Source organism: Scyliorhinus canicula, chromosome 4 (assembly GCF_902713615.1).
Source record: "Scyliorhinus canicula chromosome 4, sScyCan1.1, whole genome shotgun sequence".
In the NCBI taxonomy this organism is placed as follows: Eukaryota; Metazoa; Chordata; class Chondrichthyes; order Carcharhiniformes; family Scyliorhinidae; genus Scyliorhinus; species Scyliorhinus canicula.
The window spans coordinates 15,261,799-15,288,360 of NC_052149.1; the positions used below are offsets into that span (position 1 = coordinate 15,261,799).

A 26,562-nucleotide genomic window follows, 5' to 3' on the forward strand; every position below is an offset into this window, starting at 1 on the left:
CGCACTGTAACTAATCACTATTTGTCGATGTACTCTGTCGATTATTCTTTTTGTCTATTGGGTACGTACTGTGTACGCTCCCTAGGCCGCAGAAAAATACTTTTCACTGTACTTCGGTACATGTGACAATAAAGCAATCAGTCACCACCTTTTCCTTTCTATCTATCCTTCTGAAACACGGAGTACCCTTGGACATTCTACTCCCAAACCTGGTCTCCTTGTAACCATGTCTCAGTAATTTCCACCAAATCATATCCGTTGTCTCTATTTACACTGTTAGCTACTTAATTTTAGTCTGAATGCTACACACATTCAGATACAAAACCTTTAGGTTTGACCTATTATTGATGTTCCCTACATTGCATTATTCCCTGGTGTAATATGACGTTCACATGTATGTCCTTTATTTTCATTATCTGGTAACAATTCACCTCATCATTAACCTGTACTCCTACCTTCTCCTTACACATTGATTTTTTTAAATTTCCATGCGACTGAACCCTCCCCCCACTATTTAGTTTAAAGTACTATCCACAGTCCTAGTTACTCAATTTGCCAAGGCTGGTCCCAGTATGATTCAGGTGGAGTCTGTCACATCACAACAGCTCCCCCTTGTACTGGTGCCAATGGCCCATGAACTCAAATTCATTTCTCCCACACCAATCTTAGATTTATGCATTTACCTCTTTAATCCTATTGAGCCAATTAGTTTGTGACTCAGGTTGTAATCCAGAGATTAGCTTTATGGTTCTGCTTTTTAATTTAGCTCCTAGCTGCTTGTATTCCCTCCACAGAATCTCTTTTGTCATTCTACCTATATTATTGGTACCTACATTGACCACGACAACTGGTCTTTCCCCTCTCACACCAAATTCATCTGCAGCCCAGATGAAATATCCTTGACCCTGGCACCAGGTGGGCAACACAGCCTTTAGGACTCTTGATCCTGACTACAGAAAATAGTGTCTGTTCACCTATACTATCTCCAACCATAACTACATTTCTCTTTTTTCCCCTCACTTGAATGACTCCCTATCTAATGGCGCTATGGTCAGTTTGATCATCCTCCCTACAGTCCCTACACTCGCCCGCACAAGGGACAAGAATCTCAAACCTGTTGGGCAAAGGATGGGGCTGAGGCTCCTGCAGTGTGACCATTTGGATCCCTCTAACTGCCTCACAAGTAGTCACAGCCTCCTGTCCCAGACCTCTGAATGAATTAAAGGCAATGGAATCACAGATTCTCCCAATTGCACATCCGATTAGAGAACCCCAATGGGTAACAAACTTTTGATACCACAACACTGCTCTGGTCTGTGCCCTCATATCCAGAGGAGGTCTTGTAGACTCCAGTGAACGGTGTGGATGCTTTGTGGTTGCACTAAATTGTCGTGGATGGAGCAATGAAAGTCTTAGAGTGTTATTATTATGCATCCTCTTATTTAAATCCATTGCTGATGTCATCAGTAAGTGGTATGGTGCCATTAGTTGTTGTTACCGGTGTATATTCGTATTTAACTGCTGTTAGTTTTAATTCTATTCTTTTAATATTATTTTGATGTTTAGTGAGCTGCTCCCATTAAGTCTGCACTGTATTTTAAACTCCTTTATTTTAATATATTAACGGAGATTAACTTTATTTATTAACTCTATTAACAGTGCGTTTTGACTAAGTTTATGGTCAAGTTTCCACATCTTGTTTGACGATGGGAATAAAAATATTCGAGTTTCAGCACGTTCAACACAAAGTTTTGCAAAGTTTAACGCTGGAAGACTAATTAGCAGCACCATGGTTGTGTTTGAGTCTATCAGTGAGTTGTGGAAGGGAATGCGAACTGGACTGACTTTGTGGAAAGGCTGGAACACTTTTTCTTGGCAAATGGAATCACAAATGAGGCTAAACAGTGCTCAATTATCCTGCCTGTGTGTGGAGAAAATGAGAAATTTAGCTACACCACAGAAACTGGGAGGGGGGGGGGGAATTTAATTTGCGGATTTAGTTACACTTCTTTAGAATCACCACAATCCTGAGCCCTCAGTAATTGCATGACATTTCAAATTCTATCGTTATTTTCGGAAGATGGGCCAGTCTGCAGCTAACTTTGTTCCTGAATCGCACCAGCTCGCTGAAAATTTAAAGCGTGGGGCAGATTTCGAAGACATGCTTTGGGACAGACTAGTTTGCGGCATTAACGAGGACAGTATTCAGCAGAATTTGCTGGGAGAAGCCACAATTACTTCCAAGAAGACTCTCAAAATTTCTCAGGGCATGGAAATGGCTGTCAAGAATGCAAAAGATATTCATAAGGACAATGGTGGCATGCAGGCAGAGATGCGCTGCACCAAGTAGAAAACGCTGCTGCAAGTAAAAAGGCGTAGACAGTAGAGTTTCCAGTGTGGAGGTTCAAACTATGCAAATTATGGATGCTGTTTGTCACCAGTGCAACAAGAAGGGGCACTTAGCGAAGTAGTGCCAGGATGCAAAGAGAAAGCCAAAGGTTGAGCAGGGAACTTCAAATGCAAGGAAGCCTCAGTCGATGCCCCTTCGCTTGGAAATCTCAGATTAGGCAGAGGAATACTATTACAACATGTTTAATACGAGTGAGGGGTGCGCAGGGCCTATTTATGGTACAAGGTCGATGGACAGAAAACTATGATGGAGGTTGGCTCAGGAGACTCTCATTGGTATTCTGTAAGGAAAATTTGGGGCTCTTAAAAGCAGACACCAGCCCTTACACAGCCAGGAATCAACCTTCAGATGTACACTAGCAAGGCTATATTATTGCTTGGAGTATTAGAGGTGGACATTGCATATAACAGCCAAGCAGCACCAGCACAGCTCCTGGTGGTAAAAGGGTCTAGTCAACTAGGGTGTGACTGGCTCAGGAAAATTCAGTCGAACTGGTGTGAGATAAAACACACAAAAGTGACAAAAGACATCATTCAGAAATGTCCTGAGGTTTTCAGAGGATAAATTGCGGGACACTACAGTTAAATTCTTCATAGATCCTCAGGTTACTCCTCGCTTTTTCAAACTGGGGACCAGGCCTTATGCCACGAAAGGCAAAGTGGAGAAGTTAGAGCGGCTGCAAAGGCTGGGAATCATTGAGCCCTCTCAGTTCCCACGTTGGGCAGCTCCAATTCGTCCTGTTCTGAAAATGGATGGTACTGTGCGCATATGTGGGAATTACAAACTTCATTTATAATAATAATCTCTATTGTCACAAGTAGGTTCACATTAACACTGCAATGAAGTTACTGTGAAAAGTCCCTAGTCGCCGCATTCCAGCGCCTGTTTGGGTACAGAGGGGGAGAATTCAGAATGTCCAATTCACCTAACAGCACGCCTTTCGGGACTTGTGGGAGGAAACCGGAGCACCCGGAGGAAACCCACGCAGACACGGGGAGAACGTGCAGACTCCACACAGACAGTGACCCAAGCTGGGAATCGAACCTGGGACCCTGGCACTGTGGAGCGACAGTGCTAACCACTGTGCGAAGACTGAGGGGGGAGCACCTCAGCAACCGCGATCAAGCTTTAAAAAGGTTTTCAGAGGCGGGACTGCATCTGAAGGGGAGCAAATGCATTTTTTCAGGCACCAAGCCTAGCGTATCTAGGCTACAGAATCACTGCACAAGGCTGATCTCCTATGGAAGGGAAAGTTCAAGCGATTAAGGAAGCTCGGGAGCTCAGGAATGTGGGTGAGCTCAGGTCTTTTGTAGGTTTAATGCAGTATTATGGAAAGTTCTTGCCGGACCTGTTGGCTCCACTGTGCCTGCTTCGGCACAAAGAAACAATTGGAAGTGAGAGTCTGCACAGAAAAAGGGTTTCAAAGCTGTGAAAGCGCTGCTGCAATCGACAAATCTGATGGTCCATTTTGATCCAGGCGGGGAACTTATTCTGTTGTGCGATGCCTCGCCCTACAAACGTGTAGAGCGGTACATAATCATGTAATGGAGCATTTTCAGTGAGTCAGAATGTATTCCTCCCATGGCCTCAGCAGGAATACAGCACTGGGCACTTACATTGTCAGTGTACCGTACAGCATTGTGTATGGAGCAGGGAAGGACATTGTCAGTGTACCGTACAGCATTGTGTACAGGGTAGGGAAGGACAGTGTCAGTGTACCGTACAGCATTGTGTACAGGGTAGGGAAGGACAGTGTCAGTGTATCAGTACAGCATTGTGTACAGGGCAGAGAAGGACAGTGTCAGTGTACCGTACAGCATTGTGTATGGAGCAGGGAAGGACATTGTCAGTGTACCGTACAGCATTGTGTACAGGGCAGAGAAGGACAGTGTCAGTGTACCGTACAGCATTGTGTACAGGGTAGGGAAGGACAGTGTCAGTGTATCAGTACAGCATTGTGTACAGGGCAGGGAAGGACAGTGTCAGTGTACCGTACAGCATTGTGTACAGGGTAGGGAAGGACAGTGTCAGTGTATCAGTACAGCATTGTGTACAGGGCAGGGAAGGACAGTGTCAGTGTATCAGTACAGCATTGTGTACAGGGCAGAGAAGGACAGTGTCAGTGTACCGTACAGCATTGTGTACATGGCAGGGAAGGACATTGTCAGTGTACCAGTACAGCATTGTGTACAGGGCAGGGAAGGACATTGTCAGTGTACCAGTACAGCATTGTGTACAGGGCAGGGAAGGACATTGTCAGTGTATCTGTACAGCATTGTGCACGGAGCCGGGAAGGACAATGTTAACCATTTACTGGATTTGCCAATCCAGGTGTCATATCCTTCCAAGATGATTTTCTTACTGGAGAGACTTGCCCAATCTCCAGTGAGTGCTCAAAAAAATTAAGCAGCGGACGGACAGAGATCCTATTCTGCTACAAGTTAGATTTCAGATGGAAGAATAGCCATCTGTCATGGAAGATGGGTTGAAGCCTTACGTGTGCAGGATGATTGCATACTGTGGGGCTCAAGAGGGGTTGGTCCACCCCCTGGTCTTCATAGAATCCCGACAGTGCAGAAAGAGGCCATTTGGCCCATCAAGTCTGTACTAATCCTCTAGAAGAGACCCACTACCCCTCCCTTTCCACATAACCCCACCTAATCTGCACATCTTTGGACACTAAGGGGCAATTGAGGATGGCCAATCCACTTAAGCTGCACACCTTTGGAGTGTGGGAGGAAACCGGAGCACCCGGAGGAAACCCACGCAACCGCAAAAAGAACGTGCAGACTCCACAGACAGTCACCCAAGGCCAGTATGGAATCCAGGCCCCTGGTGCTGTGAGCCAGCAGTGTGCCACCATGCCACCCTGTGCTACCATGCCACCCTGTGCCACCATGCCACCCTGGCCATTCACAAATAATGCGGAAATCATGAGGCTCATCTCGGTGCCTCTCGAATGAAGAGTTTAGTCAGGTCGTATGTTTGATGGCCTAATATGGACCAGTATTTCGAAAACGAAAAGAAATACATGTTCTCCATGTCAATCCAACCAGAAGATGGCGTCACTAGCACCATTACATCCCTGGGAGTGGCCTGATCTTTTTTGGTCAGAATTCATATGGATTTTGCAGGTCCTTTCGTGGGTTACATGCTGTTAGTAATCATGGGTGCCCATTCTAAGTGGTTAGAAGTATACATCATCAGCGACATTACAGCTCCCAGTACCATAAAGAAGATACTCCAAGTCTTTGCTCCTCGTGGGTTACCGGATTCTCTCGTTTCTGATAAAGGTATAACATTTACGAGTGAGTTTCTCCAATAGTTCATGCAAAGGCATGGAACACTTCATGTTCATGAAGTGCCTTTTCATCCAGCTTCCACTGGTTTGGCTGAGCGAGCTGCTCAGACATTGAAGGAACGATTGAAGAAAATGAAATGAAAATTGCTTATTGTCACGAGCAGGCTTCAATGAAGTTACTGTGAAAAGCCCCTAGTCGCCACATTCCGGCGCCTGTTCGGGGAGGCTGGTACGGGAATTGAACTGTGCTGCTGGCCTGCCTTGGTCTGCTTTCAAAGCCAACGATTTAGCCTAGTGTGCTAAACAGAAGAGGGTGGCAGGTGATACTTTAAGCAGCAGGTTCTCGAGCTTCTCAGTTCAATATCGTATCACACAACAATCACCAGCTGAATTATTGATGGGTAGAAGACCGCAGTCTCACCTGGATCTGCTACATCCTGATGTCAAAGCAAAAGTGGGAAGGAGACAAGAAAAGCAGAAGGAGAGACATGATTCTCATGCTAAGGAGAGAGGTTTTAACCCGAATGATAGTTTTTATATCAGGAATTTTGGCAGTAACCAGCGTTGGCTACCTGGAGTTATTCTTAACCAAAGTGGTGCAGAATCTTTGGTCGTGAAATTGAACTATGGAAGAGTTGTTCGCAGACACGAGGATCATATTCATCTCCATCAATACTCAGACAGCAAATGTTTCAGATAACACAACAGAAGGAAATTCAGCTTTGGAAATTCAATAAGAAGTTGTTCCTGTTGCACCAGGACTTCCAGTGGACTGTACTTCAGGAGAGAGACACGCATGGACGGATACTCAAGCCACTCATGTGCCTGAAGTCACCAGAGTTGACGGATTCACCAGAGGTACTGTGAAGATCACAGTGTAGACGAAAAAGCGTGTAATTAAGGCATTAGTTTCATTGTATTTCTGTGTTTCAAGGGGATTAAAATTTAAGGGGGGTGGGAGGGAGGGAGAACTGTTATAGAGTGTTATTATCATGCATCTTATTTAAATCAATTGCTGATTTCATCAGTAAGTGCTGTGATGTCACTAGTGGTTGTCACCTGTGTACATTCATACTAATTGCTGTCAGTTCTAATTCTATTCTGTTACTGTTATTTCAATGTTTAGTTAACGGCTCCCGTTTTTGAGTCCATGCTGTATTTTAAACTTTGTTATTATTATATGGGCAGCACGGTAGCATTGTGGATAGCACAATTGCTTCACAGCTCCAGGGTCCCAGGTTCGATTCCCAGCTTGGGTCACTGTCTGTGCGGAGTCTGCATGTTCTCCCCGTGTGTGCGTGGGTTTCCTCCGGGTGCTCTGGTTTCCTCCCACAGTCCAAAGATGTGCAGGTTAGGTGGATTGGCCATGCTAAATTGCCCTTAGTGTCCAAAATTGTGCTTATTGTTGGGTGGGGTTACTGGGTTATGATCATAGAATTTACAGTGCAGAAGGAGGCCATTCGGCCCATCGAGTCTGCACCAGCTCTTGGACAGAGCACCCTACGCAAGCCCACACCCCCACCCTATCCCCATAGCCCAGCAACCCCACCCAACACTAAGGGCAATTTTGGACACTAAGGGCAATGTATCATGGCCAATCCACCTAACCTGCACATCTTTGGACTGTGGGAGGAAACCGGAGCACCCGGAGGAAATCCACGCACACACGGGGAGAACATGCAGGCTCCGCACATAGTGACCCAAGACGGGAATCGAACCTGGGACTCTGGAGCTGTGAAGCAATTGTGCTAACCACTATGCTACCGTGCTGCCCAATAATAATTGCGTATTGTCACAAGTAGGCTTCAATGAAGTTACTGTGAAAAGCCCCTAGTCGCCACATTCCGGCGCCTGTTCGGGGAGGCTGGTACGGGAATTGAACCCGTGCTGCTGGCATTGTTCTGCATTACAAGCCAGCTGTTTAGCCCAGTGTGCTAAACAAGCCTCTATAAAGCCTCTATGGGGATAGGGTCGAGGTGTGGACCTTGGGTAGGGTGCTCTTTCCAAGAGCTGGTGCAGACTCGATGGGCCGAATGACCTCCTTCTGCACTGTAAATTCTATGATCTATTATCTATATATTAAAGAAGGTTAACATCACTTATGAACAGCTTGTTTCGGCAACCTTTTTGTGGTCAAGTTTCCACAGCAAGTAACATAACCTTATACTTACTTCGAGAACCTGATTTGTTCCGTATCTAGGTCCCTAAACTATTAATGGCGTCAGGGTGGAGCAACAGCCCCAGGGTATGGGGAGGGGGAATCAGCATTGTCCACATTAAAACAGGCAGGGATAGCTAAGAGAGAAACATTGGCCACACACTGGGAAAACCCGCGATCTTCTTTGATCATATTAAGAAGTCTTACACCAGGTTAACGTCCAACAGGTTTGTTTGGAATCACTAGCTTTCGGAGTGTAGCTCCTACATCAGGTGACTAATGCAATGGTTTTTTTTTAAACATTCATCTAACCAGGCAGTTGAAATCTCATCTCTGACATTGCAAGACCCTACCACACTGCACTGGGACCTCAGGTCTAGATTATATACTTGGGTGCTGGATGTGAAGCTTGGCGTCAAGGTAGCACAGTGGTTAGTACTGTTGCTTCACAGCGCCTGGGTCCCATGTTCGATTCCGGAGTCTGCATGTTCTCCCTGTGCCTGCGTGGGTTTCCTCCGGGCGCTCCGGTTTCCTCCCACAAGTCCCGAAAGACGTACTGTTAGGTGAATTGGACATTGGTACCCGAACAGGCGCCGGAATGTGGCGACCAGGGGATTTTCACAGTATCTGCATTGCAGTGTTAACGTAAGCCTACTTGTGACACTAATAAAGATGATTATTATTATTGGTCCCTTAGCCTCCTGACCTAGGAGCAAGAATGCTAGCACCCAAGTCAAACTGTTACATATTGGGCCATATTCAGGAGGCGAGGTAACAGAACCTTCACTTGCTACACTCAAAACTGCTAGGTGGCACAGATGGAGGCTCTAATCTGGAAGCCAGCCACCACATGGCGAGTTTGTGCCTTTTTAAATTACCTCGCATGTTTCGAACAGATGAACGCTCAAGATGAAGAATATTAAAATGACTTTCCCCAGGATATTTCCTCATTTGCAGTTAGTGCTTCATTAAAAGAATATTAATCTTTACTTGTTTAGTCAGACCTCATAAACCTAGAGGCACGGGTTTCAAACTTAAGCACATTAGAAACTGGATACAAGGTTTGATAAAATACTTGAATCATGTATTTAGCTCATTGCATTAAAAGTGCAACTTATTTTGTTTACAGTCAAATATTAGCAGGAGATGAAATTGCAAAGCATATGCTGCACAAATGCTGCCTGATCAGCTGATCCAATGTCCCTGCAGCATTGCGTATCTCACACATCATAGGATGCTGATGCACCAGTGTGTATCTCAGTGTAGGACGCTGATGCATCAATGCATATCTCAGTGTAGGACGCTGATGCATCAATGCATATCTCAGTGTAGGACGCTGATGCATCAGTGCATATTTCACTGTAGGGCTCTGATGCATCAGTGCATATTTCAGTCGGACTCTGAAGCATCAGTGCATATCTCAGTGTAGGACGGTGATGCATCAGTGCATTTTTCACACAGTGTATATGCATATCTCAGTGTAGGACGGTGATGCATCAGTGCATTTTTCACACAGTGTATATGCATATCTCAGTGTAGGACATTGATGCATCAGTGTATATTTCACACAGTGTATATGCATATCTCAGTGTAGGACGTTGATGCATCAGTGTATATTTCACACAGTGTAGGATGCTGATGCATCAGTGCATATTTCACACAGTATATGCATATGCATATCTCAGTGTAGGACGGTGATGCATCAGTGCATTTTTCACAGTGTAGGATGCTGATGCATCAGTGTATATTTCACACAGTGTAGGATGCTGATGCATCAGTGCATATTTCACACAGTGTAGGATGCTGATGCATCAGTGCATATCTCACACAGTGTAGGATGCTGATGATTCAGTGCATATCTCAGTGTAGGATGCTGATGCATCAGTGCATATCTCACACAGTGTAGGATGCTGATGCATCAGTGCATATCTCAGTGTAGGATGCTGATGCATCAGTGCATATTTCACACAGTGTAGGACGTTGATGCATCAGTACATATCTCACACAGTGTAGGAATTTGATGCATCAGTGCATATCTCACACAGTGTAGGATGCTGATGCATCAGTGCATATCTCACAGTGTAGGATTAAGAACATATACATAGAACAGTACAGCACAGAACAGGCCCTTCAGCCCTCAATGTTGTGCCGAGCCATGATCACCCTACTCAAACCCACGTATCCACCCTACACCCTATACCCGTAACCCAACAACCCCCCCCTAACCTTACATTTATTAGGACACTGCGGGCAATTTAGCATGGCCAATCCACCTAACCCGCACATCTTTGGACTCTGGGAGGAAACCGGAGCACCCGGAGGAAACCCACGCACACAGGGGGAGGACGTGCAGACTCCACACAGACAGTGACCCAGCCGGGAATCAAACCTGAGACCCTGGAGCTGTGAAGCATTTATGCTAACCACCATGCTACCCTGCTGCCCCTTCTGATTCTGATGCATCAGTGCATATCTCTCACAGTGTAGGATGCTGAAGCATCAGTGCATATCTCAGTGTAGGATTCTGATGCATCAGTGCATATTTCACACAGTGTATATGCATATCTCAGTGTAGGATATTGATGCATCAGTGCATTCTTCACACAGTGTAGGATGCTGATGCATCAGTGCATATCTGTGTAGGACGTTGATGCATCAGTGCATATCTCAGTGTAGGATGCTGATGCATCAGTGCATATCTCTCACAGTGTAGGATGCTGATGCATCAGTGCATATCTCAGTGTAGGATGCTGATGCGTCAGTGCATATCTCTCACAGTGTAGGATGCTGATACATCAGTGCATATCTCAGTGTAGGATGCTGATGCATCAGTGCATATCTCACACAGTGTAGGATGCTGATGCATCAGTGCATATCTCAGTGTAGGATGCTGATGCATCAGTGCATATTTCACACAGTGTATATGCATATGCAAATCTCAGTGTAGGATATTGATGCATCAGTGCATTCTTCACACAGTGTAGGATGCTGATGCATCAGTGCATATCTCAGTGCAGGGTGCTGATGCATCAGTGCATATTTCACACAGTGTATATGCATATCTCAGTGTAGGATATTGATGCATCAGTGCATATCTCACACAGTGTAGGATGCTGATGCATCAGTGATTTTTCACAGTGTAGAATGCTGATGCATCTGCATATCTCACAGTGTTGGATGCTGATGCATCTGTGCATATCTCAGTGTAGGATGCTGATGCATCAGTGCATATCTCACACAGTGTAGGATGCTGATGCATCAGTGCATATCTCACACAGCATCGTACACTACACTGAGATATGCACTAGGACGTTGATGCATCTGTGCATATCTGACACAGTGTTGGATGCCGATGCATCAGTGCATATCTCACACAGTGTAAGACTACTCCAGCACTGTGCGAACATTGTGCTTTGGAGGGGCCATCTTTTGGAGGGGGGTGTTAAACCAAGGCTGCGTCTGCTCTCTCACATGGATGTCAAAAGAACCCATGGTGCTATTTCAAAGAGGTATCTCCTTTATAAATCCCTCAACCAACATCACTAAAAAAAATCAGAACATCTGGTCACTATCACATGACTGTTTTTGGGAACGAACCTATTTGTAAATTGTCTGATTGCAACAGCGGCTGTATTTTGTCGGTCTTTCATTCGCTGGCACACAGGGGCTTTTGGAGGTTGTAAAAAGGCCATTATATAAGTATTTTTTCTTATCCCCTCTTCCTTTTGCCACCAGCAATGGAGAATGCTAGCAATGCACAGAACCAGGCTCCTCTAATGGCTCAGTATGTTTCGGCAGGGAAGACATCATGGGGGTAAAAAGCCAGGTGGGTGTATCCCTGGTTTCGAATTACTCGCAGGATGTCTTCACCAAGTCGCGCTCTCTCTCATTTGGGGTCCAGATCTTTGCACGGCCCTTTCTCTTTCTTTTTGGTTTGTGTACTTGTACCTCGGGTCACTTTTGCCCCCCAACTCTTCTTTAATCCACCTTGTGACTCAACAGAAAGGTCCATTCCGCCCTCCCACAGACAGACAGAACACTCACGTTATCCTTGTTCCATCGAAGCTGCTTCAGCTCTTTGGTCTTTCTATTTAATTCTGCTTCAAGGCTATGCACTTTGCTCTGAAGTGCACGTTCTTGAGCTACTGCCTGGTCCTTCACCTCAGTGACCTGTGAATGCAATGGGAACAGGTTTAAAGAGTGACAACGCACGATGGCATAATCACAATCGGTGTGTCTTTGGAATGACAGTCACGTGGATGAAGACATGCCCTGAGGGGGGGGATTCAATGAAATTAATATTCTTCAAAGATAAATTATTTGCTTTGTTGATTATCCACCAGATTTTTGCAGCCATATTCTGTGAAACGTTGCCTCATTGCACAGGTGATGCACTCCCCCTCTTAGCATAAATCAACTTGACCTGCAGAAAGTTAGGGCACATTTGTTGTCGTAACTTTAAATTTATGAACTCTCATCATGAATCCCTGGAGGAAACATTCGTTTTGTATGAAACACTTCATACTTTCAGAAAGCTCTGTAAAAATTCCCTCTTAGCTTCCAATGGAAATAGTCCCAAAGCTCAAATCTCTCTATCTTACTAATTTAGACATTTCCACACTGTATGCTCCCCATTGCAACAATGTCCTTTCTACAATGGTGCACCCAAAACTGCAAACAGTACCCTACCTGTGACCGATCCATTCTTTTTATTTCTCTATAGAAGTTACCATTTTAATGTCTGTTTACTGCAGATAAACTCCAAATTCTGGTTTTCTTGATTGACACGTGCAATTTCACAGAATAACAAGGAATCCCCTTGGGTCCTTCAGCAGCATTCCTGAGGACGATCCTATTTACGTTTGGGAGTTCAGGTCCCACTACAAAAGATATGAACACAAAATTCATCCTAACACTTCGGTGAAGAAGCAGGGGACTGCCTCACCGTCAGAGGCGTCATCTTTCCGACGAGACAGCTGGACAAAACACCTTCAGCTAAACTGAACCAGAGAGTTCTCCCGTGTCTCAGCCAATATTCCCTTATCCAACATCTCTTTAAAAAAAAGACGCTATCCATTCACTATCATATCACTTTGTTTGTAGGACCTTAGTATCCAGAAAATGACTAGACTTCAAAAAGTACTTCTCTTTCAGTGTCTGTAGGGTGCTTTAGATATCCTGAGGTACTGAATGCCGCTATATTAAGTCTTAATTGTAAAGGTTGCGCTTTAAAACTACGAATATGTTATCTTATAGCCTTAAAACAGTGTTTTTCAAACTTTTTGTCTCTGGACCCACTTTTGCCAACCGGCCGATCTTATGGACCCATGCTGGCTGACCCATGCCGGCCAACCTTCGCGATCCATGCCATATTTGATTATCTTTAATGCAAAAGGAGAACCTGCTTGGTCCTCACGCTCTCACTCTAATCAGGTTTACAGGAGGAGAGGGAAATGCGCATATCAGGTACAGCGTCAGTGCTGACTTCAACTTTGTGAGGATGTAAGATCCATCCTCCAACATGTAGGTCGTTGTGAAGGGCACTAGCAACAAGATGCTTGTTTTACTCAGCACTGGATACTCCTGGAAAATGCTCCTCCAGAATGCTGACTTCCTGAAGGACTTTTGGTGTGCTTTTAATATGCGATCACAGATCAGGTATAGCAGTGTAATCTCTTCATTTGGAGTCAGCTGCAATTTTTTAAAGTACCCAATTCATTTTTTCCAAATAAGGGGCAATTTAGCTCGGCCAATCCACCTACCCTGCACATCTTTGGGTTGGGGGGTGAAACCCACGCAAACACAGGGAGAATGTGCAAACTCCACTCGGACAGTGACCCTAGGCCGGGACCGAACCTGGGACCTCGGTGCAGTGAGGCAGCAGTGCTAACCACTGCACTACCATGCTGCCTTCGGAGTCAGCTGCAATTTAATAACTGACTCTGGGGTCCCAAACACAAAAGGAATTTTTCACTCACCACCTCTCTTTCAAAATCAGAAACTTCACCTCATATTTGTCAGTATGTCCCTCCATACAACACACATGGGTTTTGCATCCTTATTTGCACTGACACAATTGACAAAACCATTCCTCAAAGAAATGGTCTTTATATTGCTTTGTTCTCGAGTCAAGTTTCTTCTCTGCAGTCTGTTAACCAGAGGCCCTGGAGCTCTGTACAGAGTGAATACTAGCTCTGCTCTGTCCTGCAGTGGATTCACCTGAGCAGCTCTCCCCAGCAGATTCAGATGTGAATCCTGGTCAGTAGGTACACTTGGCGGGATTCTCTTATCCTGAGGCTAAGTGTTGACGCCGCTGGAAGCGCTGTTGCATCTCTCGACGGTGTCAACACGGCCCCAGGATCAGCAATTCTGGCCCCTACAGGGTGCTGGGGCGGTTCACGCTGCTCCAGCTGTTGATCCGGCCGTGGAATGGGCGTCGCGGGATCCGTGCATTTGCAGTGAGTCTGGCTCGAACCCAGGCATGCACAGTCCCACCATCGTGATTTCCGCGCATGCGCGGTGTCTCCCTCGTCCGCGCCGCCTCCGACACAACATGGCGCAGGAGTACAGGCGCCGGCGCGGAAGAAAGGAGGCCGGGAGACAGAGAGGCCGGCCTGCATCTACCCTGTCTAGTCCTGTTAGAATTTTATAAGTCTCTGAGATCCCCCCTCATTCTTCTGAACTCCAGCGAGAGCAATCCCAATTTAGTCAATCTCTCCTCATATGACAGTCCCGCCATCCCTGGAATCAGTCTGGTAAACCTTCGCTGCACACCCTCGAGAGCAAGAACATACTTTCTCAGAGAAGGAGACCAAAACTGGACACAATACTCCAAGTGTGGCCTCACCAATGTGCTGTGTAATTGCAGCAACACATCCCTGTTTCTATACTCGAAACCTCTCGCAATGAAGGCCAACATACCATCAGCTTTCTTTACCACCTGCTGCACCTGCATGGTTACCTTCAGTTAATGGTGCACAAGGACACCCAGGTCCCGCTGCACACTCCCCTCTCCCAATTTACAACCATTCAGCTAGTAATCTGCCTTCCTGTTTTTGCTTCCAAAGTGAATAACCTCACACTTATCCAAATTATACTGCATCTGTCATTGATTTGCCCACTGGCCCAACCTGTCCAGACCTTGTTGTTGATCCCTACATCCTCATCACAATTCACCCTCCCACCTAATTTGGTATCATCTGCAAAGTTTGAGATGTTACATGTTGTTCCGTCATCCAAATCATTAATATATATTGTGAATAGCTGGGGTCCCAGCACCGATCCCTGAGGTACCCCACTGGTTACTGTCTGCCAATTTGAAAAGGACCCATTGATCCCTACTCTTTGTTTCCTCTCTGCCAACCAGTTTTCTATCCACCTCAATACATTTCCCCCAATCCCATGCACTTTAAATTTGTACAATAATCTCTTTTGCAGGACTTTGTCAAACGCCTTCTGAAAGTCCAAATATACCACATCGACTGGCTCTCCCTTGTTGAGTGTACTGGTCACCTCTTCAAATAATTCCAATAGATTTGTCAAGCATGATTTTCCCTTCATAAATCCATGCTGACTCTGACTGATCCTGCCACTGCTTTCTAAATGCTCCGCTATAAAGTCCTTGATAATAGAGTCAAGCATTTTCCCCACTACGGATGTTAGGCTTACTGGTCTATAATTCCCTGCTTTCTCTCTCCCTCCCTTTTCAATGTCGGAGTGACGTGAGCTACCCTCCAATCTTCAGGGACAGTTCCAGAGTCGATAGAATCCTGGAAGGTGACCACCAATGCATCCACTATTTCCAGAGCCACCTCCTTAAGCACTCTGGGACACAGATCCTCAGGCTCTGGGGATTTATCCGCCTTCAATCCCATCAGTTTTCCCAGCACCTTTTCTCTACTAATGTTGATCTCCCTCAGTTCTTCCCTCTCACTAAACCTTTCATTCTCCAACATTTCTGGGATCTGATTTGAGTCCAAATTTGTGAATTCAGAACCAAAGCGTGTATTCAATTGCTCAGCCATTTTTTTGTTCCTTATTATGTATTCCCCTGTTTCTGTCTGTAGGGGGCCTATATTTGTCTTTACCAATCTCATTCTCTTCACATATCTGTAGAAACTCTTGAATGAAATGAAAATCGCTTATTGTCACCAGTCGGCTTCAATGAAGTTACTGTGAAAAGCCTCTAGTCGCCACATTCTGGCGCCTCTTCGGGGAGGCTGGTACGGGAATTGAACCGTGCTGGTGGCCTGCTTTGGTCAGCTTTAAAAGCCAGCGATTTAGCCCAGTGTGCTGAACCAGCCCCATGTGTGCTAAACCAGCCCCTAAGTGTCAGTCTTTATGTTCCCTGCAAGCTCCCTTTCGTACTGCACTTTCCCCTTCTTAATCAATCCCTTTGTCCTTCTTTCCTGAATTCTAAACTGCTCCCAATCCTCAGACCTATTATTTTTCTTGGCCAATCTGTATGCTTCTTCCTTGTATTGGATACTATTTCTAATTTCCTTTGTAAGCCATGGCTTGGCCGTCTTACCCCCTTTGCTTTTGTGCCAGACAGGAATGAACAGTTGCTGTAGTTCCTCCATGCGTTCCTTGAATGTTTGCCATTATCTACCCACTGTCATCCCTTTAATCAGGTGGGGGTGGGAAAGCGGTGGGGCACCCATCCTGCACCCGCCCTCCCGATCAAATCACCCCCCTCCTAACCCCAACCCCCTCCTGCCTTCAAACCTTCCACTGGGGGTCAGCATTAGATTCCGCCTACAAATTTGCCTCCACTTTTTATGATCTCAATATTAAGTACAAATGGAAAGCATAAGGTGTTAGTGAGGCCACACCTGGAGTATTGTGTTCAGTTTTGGTCTCCTTACCTGACAAAGGACGTACTGGCGCTGGAGGGTGTGCAGAGGAGATTCACGAGGTTAATCCCAGAGCTGAAGGGGTTGGATTACGAGGAGAGGTTGAGTAGACTGGGACTGTACTCGTTGGAATTTAGAAGGATGTGGGGGGGGATCTTACAGAAACATATAAAATTATGAAGGGAATAGATAGGATAGATGCGGGCAGGCTGTTTCCACTGGCGGGTGAAAGCAGAACTAGGGGGCATAGCCTCAAAATAAGGGGAAGTAGATTTAGGACTGAGTTTAGGAGGAACGTTTTCACCCAAAGGGTTGTGAATCTATGGAATTCCCTGCCCTGTGAAGCAGTTGAGGCTCCTTCATTAAATGTATTCAAGATAAAGATAGATAGGTTTTTGAAGAATAAAGGAATAAGGGGTTATGGTGTTCGGGTGGGAAAGTGGAGCGGATTCCACAAAAGATCAGCCATGATGTCATTGAATGGCGGAGCAGGCTCGAGGGGCCAGAGCTCCTGCTCCTAGTTCTTATGTTCTTATAATAGATAAGAAAAATCTCTGGTGAGTTTGGATGCAGAACGCTATCTTTTGATTAATTTAAGAATAAAAACCTCTACAAGCAATTCTCTTGATTGAGAAGAACCTTCACGGGATAAACAAACGATTAATCTGACACCAAGACAAATATAATCTGCTCTCTGGGTTGGTTCCAGGCCGTGCTGCTCCAAGAAACTATCAAGAACGTGTTCTACGAACTCCTCAGCCATACTGCCAATCTGAGTTTTCCATTTTATATGTCGATTAAAATCACCCATGACTACTGTGAAAATTGTAAAAATTTAGTATTCCACAAAGTCAAAGTCAACTAGAAATCGTATAAAGGGGGCAAATTTCCCAGGGAAAACACCACCAGTAAAAATGTGATGTTTTTAGCATCCCTGGTGGTCATACTGCATAAGGTAAGTCAACATCAATTAAACAGAGCACTGGACCATATTGCCACAGATGGATGGTTGAGCAGAAATTGGCAGATATATTTAACGTGGAATTGCACAGAATCTTCATGCAAAGGCGAACATGCAGTTCAATATGACAACCCTGTCACACTGAAGACTTGAATAACCGCCAACGCACCTCCATTCCAGGACCTCTGGTGGTGAAGGTTATCGAGTGTCATAGCACTCACAATTCTTCCTGTGATCATCTTGAAGAAAGATTTATTTGTTATGCGTAACACGTACACCCACACGCTGGCTGATACTTTCAATAGGGGCGGCAGCCATATTGGCAAGAGCTGGATTGGTCAACTAACGTGCCAATGAATGCAATAACATTAAGCCACACAAGAAGATAGAAGGACAGGTGATCACAAACTTAATTAGAAAGAGGTAAATTTTAAATAGCACGTTGAAGGAGGAGAGAGAGGTAAAGAAGTTTTGTAGATTTAAGAAGGGAAGACGGGAATGCAGATATTAGGGCGACAAAATAGTGGGATGCACAAGAGACAAGAATGGGACAAGCACACACTGATTTGTAGATCCAAATGGCTTTCACCTTGTTCAATTGTAAGGCCATTGTCTGAACTCAATAAAAAGCAATGAAAAACTAAAATGGGAAGGATTTCCCCCCCCCCCCGCCCCTCTGCTTTTGGGGGCGGGTTTGGAGTAGGGGAAGGGGTGGAGAATCGAGCGGGACTCCCAATGTGTTTTTTACGCCGATGGTATTTCCCTGCTTGGGTGTCCCCACGCCGCGCCAATGGCTCCATGTCTGGAGTGGTGGGGTTCCATGTGGTGTTTGGGTTATTTATTTTTTACATTGCCGCCCCAATCTTTCAAAAGTTGCTGGCAGGGCGAGCTCTCCAGCCGGACGTAGTCGTGCAGCGCAGAACAGGCCCTTCGGCCCATCGAGTCTACACCGACAATAACTACCCGTAATCTCGCACTAATCCCACTTATCAGATCAAAAGGTTTGGTCTGCTCCATGAAAGTGGAAAAAAAAGACCTGTACCCAAAAAGCACCTTTCGCAACCACCAGACCACTTCACAGCCAATGTAGTGCTTTGCAAAGTGTATGCACAGATGTACTATAGAAAATGCGGCAGTCAATTTATGTACAGCAAGCTCCCACACACAATAATCTGATCAGATAACCCGCTCTTGTGATTGTTGACTGAGGGATAGATATTGGCCAGGTCACCAGGGATGACCCACCTGCTCTTCTTTGAAATATTGCCAGGGGATCTTTCACGGACACACGAGCAGCGGGGTTCAAACTTCTCATTCAGGAGCTGGTACCTGCAACAGAGCGGTGCTCCCTCAGCCCTGCGCTAGACTGGCAGTTTTGAATTATGCGCTGTAGCGGAGTGGGACCTGAAGCCGGAACCTTGTGACACAGGGGCAAGGGTGCCAATGGCGGAACCACAGCTGGCACCATGCAGCACCTGGGCCTGCTTACCGAAAACGGTACATAGCTGTTCTCGATGAGGAAAACTGCAAGCTGGTGGAGAAATCATTTTGCAGGACAGTGACGACTTCATACCTTTTCACGAACGTCGCGCAACACAGCTTCCAGCTGCCGAGCCAATCCTGCAGATTCCCTCGACCTCTCGTCTAGCTGATGTCTGCTGTGCAGGAGAGCTCCTTCTTGTTTTGCCACGGTCTCGGTCAGCTCCTGGTTTTGCAAATCCACCTCCTTTAGTTTCCTTAAATTAATGATAAATGAAATTCTAAAGTAAATTCAAACACGAGGCCACTTTTCACAGAAAGCATTAGAAACTCCACCCCGAGGAAAGCTCATTATTAATAATCCGGTCTCTCAGGGAATCACGGGGATGTGGGGAGCAGGCGGGAAAACGGAATTGAAGATCAGCCATGGTGGTATTGATTGCGGATCAGTATCAATGGGTCGTACCGTCTGCCCCTGCCCCTAACTCGTGTTCTTGAAACAACATTTATTTAGTTTTCTGAGCAGGCTGCCTGTTTCTTTTATGGATCAGGTTTGAATCTAACCTAGACTGATGGAATGAAATCACTCTGCAAAGGGTCCGATACAAAATGTATGTCGCAGCTGCGACGGAGAGACAAGTAGATGCTGAGGAACATTTTCCAGGTGTGGACTGGGAGGTGGATCAGTCTTTGCAGCCTCACTGTCATTTTGCCAATGGCGGAGTGGCCCCCAATACATCAAAATGGCCACCAACTCAATGAAGGTGATCTTCCTGCTGCCCCCTGGGAGGCCATTAGAGCGATAGGCTCCATGGGGCAGCACAGTAGCACAAGTGGTTAGCACTGTGGCTTCACAGCGTCAGGGTCCCAGGTTCGATTCCCCGCTGGGTCACTGTCTGTGCGGAGTCTGCACGTTCTCTTCGTGTCTGCGTGGGTTTCCTCCGGGTGCTCCGGTTTCCTCCCACAGTCCAAAGACTGCAGGTTAGATGGATTGGCAATTATGAATTGCCCCTAAGAGTCCAAAAGGGGTAGGAGGGGTTATTGGGTTACGGGGATAGGGTGGAAGTGAGGGCTCAAGTGGGTTGGTGCAGACTCGATGGACTGAATGGCCTCCTTCAGCACTGTATGTTCTATGTCGCATAGAGCAGGCTGAATTAATGAAAAACTGGGTTTGTACTCCATCCCGGTTCACCCAACCATCAGTTGTTCGATGGCTGAAGCGCAGTCCAGAGAGAGCGCCTCCATTTTGTGGTGGCTTCACGATCTCCAGAGATGACCTCTACCTCAATCACCAGCATTAAGGGCCCGCCCACTGTCCTTAATAGGACACCGAGCTCAGAGGTGATCAATTAGGAGGCGCCCTCCAGGTAGACCGCTATGCCAATCTCGCTGCCGGAGGGAGCAGGTTTGGGTGCCCCATTTGGCCCTGATGTTGAGGCCCCAAAGCAAATGGCAGCTCAAGGAGTCAGTGCTTTAAGGAGATCAAAGTGGAGGATAGAAAAAGGAGGGGGTCAATGAGATCCAGTCTGAAACCCCTTGCATCCAGACTTTGGCAAGTCTCAAATCTAGATTCAGAAATACATGTGAATTAATGAGTATTTTGGCCACATAGGAGAAAACGACAAGATGGTGTAATAAAGATGTTTTAAATTCAGCCCAATAGTCCTTGTGTGATTTGACAATGCGATAATTAAGGCAACTGCTTTAGAATTATGCGTTGGTATTTGCTAATGAATATAACATAATGAGTTTCTAACTGATGGTACCTAATGGGTGCCCAGAACCTCTTCATTCACTCCCTCTCAACCGATTTAAATGGATAACGAGAGAGATTCTGGCAACAGCTGTTTCGTCATCCCTCCCAATGAGAGGTGAATGAGAGATGGGATAATCTGTGAAGAAAGGAATATGAGGAACATTACACGGATTCATTCGCATTGCAGTCTGTAATAGCTGCAGCTTGGGTTCCAGTCAGAATCATCCATATGTTGTCTAGCCCCTGCTTATCTGGAACGTTCTAATGAGTCATGCGCAAGAGGGGGCTGTGTGCAGGCCTGGATACTGAGAGAAGGTTAGGCCTCTGGCAACATATTAGTAATGTGGATGTTTAGATGAATGAAAAATGAAAATCCCTTATTGTCATGAGTAGGCTTCAATGAAGTTACTGTGAAAAGCCCCTAGTCGCCACATTCCGGCGCCTGTCCGGGGAAGCTGGTACGGGAATCGAACCGTGCTGCTGGCCTGCTTGGTCTGCTTTAAAAGCCAGCGATTTAGCTCAGTGAGCTAAACAAGATGTCGGGGAGGACACAATCCCCACATTTAAACTGACATTCAGTGAGTTTTATTCAGTGCCCCACACCGATCAGGGTCCCCTCGAACCTGGTAAACCAGATTTCACAGCGCACTGGATTTAAACTGCATAGGTACTGATTTAAAGAGTGAGGCTGTACCCTCCCCACCCCCAACCAGGGGAATTGATTGGATCATACAATCAGACAGCACATCAGGCCACTCGGCCTGTCATGCCTGTGCTATCTCTCAAACAATAGTTGCGATAAGCCTTACGTCTCTGCATTTTCTGCATAATCCTGCTCACCTCCCTTTTGAAATTGTTCATGGAATCAGTATTCGCTACCTTTTCAGATGGAGTGCTTCAGATACATACAATTGAGTGAAAAAAATTCTCCTCATCCCTCCCCCAGGTCTTTTCCCAATGAAGTTGAACCCATGACTTCTAACTACTGAAGAGAGAATGGGCGGAATTCTCCGCTCCCGGGAGAAATCGGGAGGGCCGTCGTGAACTCGGCCGAGTTTCACGACGGCCTCGGAGGCCGCTCCTCGACCCTATTCTCCCCTCCCGGCGGGGCTAGGAGCGGCGCTCCGTAAATCTCGGCCGCGTGGGCGTCGCACCGAGAATGACGCGGCCGGCGCGCCTAGTGACGACAGCCGTGCATGCGCAGGTTGGCCGGTTCCAACCCGCGCATGCGCGGCTGACGTCATGACGCTGATGGCACGAACCCGCGCATGCGCGGTGGCCGTCTTTCCCCTCAGCCGCCCCGCAAGACGTGGCGGCTTGATCTTGCGGGGCGGCGGAGGGGAAATAGTGCGTCCGATTTGGACGCCGGCCCGACGATCGGTGGGCACCGATCGCAGGCCTGTCCCCTCCCGAGCACAGTCGTGGTGCTCTTTCCTTTCTAGGCCACCTACAAGCCCCAAACGGGCTTCCCGTTCCTGTTTCACGACGGCAGCGACCAGGTGTGTTTGCCGCCGTCGTGAAACGGCCGCGAACGGCAGGCCGCTTGGCTCGTTGGGGTCGGAGAATCGCCGTTCGCCGTCAGAAATGGCGAACGCCGATTCTTCCGAACCGGGGGTGGGGGGGGGAGAATCGCGGGGGGCGCGAGGGGGTGTGTGAATTTTGTCGGGGGGGGGGGCCTCCCGCGATTCTCCCACGCTGCGTGGGGAGCGGAGAATCGCGCCCCATATATTTCCCTAACTACTCTATCATAACCCCATATTCTCGTGAAAACACTATTAGGTCATATTTTAACCATCTCTGAATCATAGAAGTGAACCCCTACAGTGCCGAAGGAGGAATTCAGCCCAGCGAGTCTGCACTGACCCTTTGAAAGAGGAGCTCGCCTAGGCCCACTCCCCCGTCCTATTCCTGTAACCCCCGCCCCATCTCTGATCCAAGGAGAATAGTTTCCAATCTCTCCTCATAACTGAACTCCCCTATTCTTGGTAAGTTCCTGGCAAACCTTGTCTGTTCTCTTTCTAAAGTCTTTCACGAAGTGTGGTTCCTAGAACTGCCCACAGTACACCAGCTGAGGCCCAACCAGTGACTAATAAAATTCCACCAGGGTAGTTTTGGTTTTACATTCTATTTTTCTATTTACAAACCAATATGCTTTTGAACCATCTTATCAACTTGCCTTGCCACCTTTAAGGATTAGTACATATATGGACACCAAGGTCTCCTTGCTTATTTACACGTGACAAAAATCGTGCCATTTATAGTATACTGCCTTGACAAAGTCCATCACTTCACACTTCTACGCACTGAACTTCATCTGACGAGCTTCCACCCATTTCACCAAACTGAAGCTGAAATTTCCCTCTACCCTGGGAAAAAGTCCCTGACTATCTACTCTGTCTATGCCCCTCATAATTTTGTAGACCTCTATCAGGTCGCCCCTCAACCTCCTTCGTTCCAGTGAGAACAAACCAAGTTTATTCAACCTCTCCTCATAGCTAATGCCCTCCATACCAGGCAACATCCTGGTAAATCTCTTCTGCACCCTCTCTAAAGCCTCCACATCCTTCTGGTAGTGTGGCGACCAGAATTGAACACTATACTCCAAGTGTGGTCTAACTAAGGTTCTATACAGCTGCAACATGACTTGCCAATTCTTATACTCAATGCCCTGGCCAATGAAGGCAAGCATGCTGTATGCCTTCTTGACTACCTTCTCCACCTGTGTTGCCCCTTTCAGTGACCTGTGGACCTGTACACCTAGGTCTCTCTGACTGTCAACACTCTTGAGGGTTCTACCATTCACTGTATATTCCCTACCTGCATGAGACCTTCCAAAATGTACTACCTCACATTTGCACGTGAAAGACCTTGCCAAGGTTTGCATCATCTGCAAGCTCTATAACTGTGGTTCAATCTACTCACTCCAGAGTCACATGGAACATGTACATCCATTGCCAGGGTGCTGCTGTTGCAACAACAGCATTGATTATCAACACTAAACTAGTACTAGAAGCAATCTGTTGGTGAGCATGAGTTGGAGCTGTGGAGTGCCTATCCACAGAACCCTAAAGTTAAGACAACCTATGGGATACTTCCCTTTATTAACTGAGGTATAGAATACAAGAGCAGGGAGGCCGTGCTGGAACTGTATAACACGCTGGATCGACCACAACCGGAGTACTGTGTGCATTTCTTGTCCCACACCATAGGAAGGATGTGATCGCACCGGAGAGGGTGCAGAGGGTATTGACCAGGATGCTGCCTGGGCTGGAGGGTCTGAGATATGAGGAAAGATTGGATAGGCTGGGGCTGTTATCCTTGGAGAAGCGAAGGTTGAGAAGGTTAGAGGTATATAAGATCCTGAGGAGCATAAATAGGGAGGATAGGACATTAGCAGAGAGATCAATAACCAGGGGGCATAGATTTAAGTTAAGAGTTAGAAGGCTAAGAGGGGAGTTGAGGAGAAACATTTTCACCCAGAGGGTGGTAGGAGTCCGGAACTCACTGCCTGACGGGTGGTTGAGTCAGAAACTATTGTAACATTTAAGAAGTGTTTAGATATTCACTTGCACTGCCATAACCTCCAGGGATATGGGATTCGTATAGTCTAACACAACAAACAAAGTTATATGAATGATTATAATTAGTAAATTCTATTTTAGTTACCGAGAAAGGGTTTCTAACGCCTTCTGTAAGTTTTGCTTCTCTTCACTCAAGGATTCCACCTTTTCCAAAGAGGATTTCGATTGTAAGCTCCAGTCATCAGCCTGGAACATTAATTATTAACTAATTATAGCACTTCCACAAAATCCACCTTGGTAGAAAACACTAATTATTGCCAACTGTAAATATAGAGGATACATGGGGTAATAAATAACATTCATAGGCAAGCCCAACCAAGGACATGTATAGCAAAACGATCCGAACTAGAAAGACGAGGGACATACTGCTGCGCGAGGGATATATCAATGCAGCTCCAAAGGAGTCAAGGGAGTCGGTGTACTTTGAGAGAGTCCAAGGTCTTTCAGAAATCCATACACAATGATTAGCTTTCAAACCTTTGCGGATTATTAAACAATACAATACAAAGCAGTGTGTAAAAGAGTCTTGTCCCAGGGTTCCAAAACGACTCTCGTGTATGAAGATTGCAGGGTGGATGCAGGAAGCATCAGGGATGTATTCAATAGGTTATAAATATAACACGCTGATACCACTAATCTCAGTTCATGGTGTTTAACACCTCAATACCTTTGTCTGCATCTTTTTTTAAATTGATTGAAGAATCTCCTATAGCGACACAGGAAGTTTACCTCATATCTTTGCAGCGGTTACATTTGACTAATCATCCTACATCCTACATTTGACTAATTTCAGAAACTTAGCAAAGTCTCCCATAATTCCACTTGATTCACTGTCTGCAACACGATAGCCAGCACGGCGGAGGGAGAGGGAAGGAATGGATAGAAGGCAAAAAGGTGAATATTAACCAGGTAAACTAGTGAAGCTCTTGATGGCAACTCTAATTGGATCACCATCATGCAATACTTCATCGGGAAACCGCTGTAATGTTATTCCCCAGTGGTGAAGCAGGCATTAGTAAAGTCCAACGCCGAATCCAAAGGAAAAAAGTCATTATTTCCTGCTGCTTTTTGCTGAACCCCATTAGGTGACTCCCAAGAGGAGTCGTCGGGTTTCACAAGGAGTTTCCCGTCCCCAAGTATTTGGAGACTAATAAATCACTCTTGCAGGCTTCTGAATCTTTGGATTCGATGTTCAGTCAGCGAGTATATTCAACTCTGAAACCAATAGACTTTTGGACCCAAGATAATGGGAGGATTTGGAGTTAGGGCAGGAAAGTGGAGTTGATATAAAAGTTCCACCATGACCTTACTGCAGCAAGCTGGAGTGGCCACCTACACCATTCTCTGATCATTTTCCCATGCCTCAAACAGAGGAACTGCATTGTTTTTTAATAGTTATTATTAAACAAACTTCAGTCAACCTTAGTATTGGCCTTGAATTGATGTCAGTACGTGCCTAAGCTGAGCATCTCCCTAAGAGTAACATTAAGATCAATCACGCTGCGCCCCAGAAATGGTCACTTTAAAACAAGCCAGGTTAGTTTTTCCATTTAGGAAAGGGCCATCAAGATACAAAGAACCCGGGCAGCATGGTTAGCCCCGCTGCCTCACGGCGCCGAGGTCCCAGGTTCAATCCCGGCTCTGGGTCACTGTCCATGTGGAGCTTGCAAATTCTCCCCGTGTTTGCATGGGTGTGCAGACTAGGTGGGTTTGCCATGCTAAATTGCCCCTTGATTGGAAAGAATAAATTGGGTGCTCTAAATGTTTTGTTAAAAAACACGGAGAACCCTCGCTCCATTTTTGTTTAAATTCTCTCATGGGAGGTGGGCAGCATTGGCAAGGCCAGCATTTGTTGCCCATCCCTAATTGCCCTTGAACTGAATGGGGTACTAGGCCATTACAGAGGGTAATTAAGAATCAACCACTTTGGTGTGGGTCTGCAGTCACATGTCGGCCAGACAAGGCACGGACGGCAGATTTCATTCCCTAAACAACATTAGTGAGATGGATGGGTTTTCACAACAATCGATGATAGTTTCATGGTCACTGTTACTGAGACGA

General features: G+C 46.2%; 1 protein-coding gene across 1 annotated transcript in view; it reads right to left on the reverse strand.

Moving 5' to 3' along the window:
- LOC119964120 (outer dense fiber protein 2-like) overlaps positions 1-26,562 on the reverse strand; it is a 57,914-nt gene that overhangs the window by 6,125 nt on the left and 25,227 nt on the right. The window contains exons 11-13 of the mRNA XM_038793425.1: positions 24,587-24,687; positions 19,259-19,421; positions 11,914-12,039 (exon numbers count right to left, since the gene is read on the reverse strand). Coding sequence (XP_038649353.1) covers positions 11,914-12,039; positions 19,259-19,421; positions 24,587-24,687 — 390 coding nt within the window. The remainder of the gene's footprint in view (positions 1-11,913; positions 12,040-19,258; positions 19,422-24,586; positions 24,688-26,562) is intronic.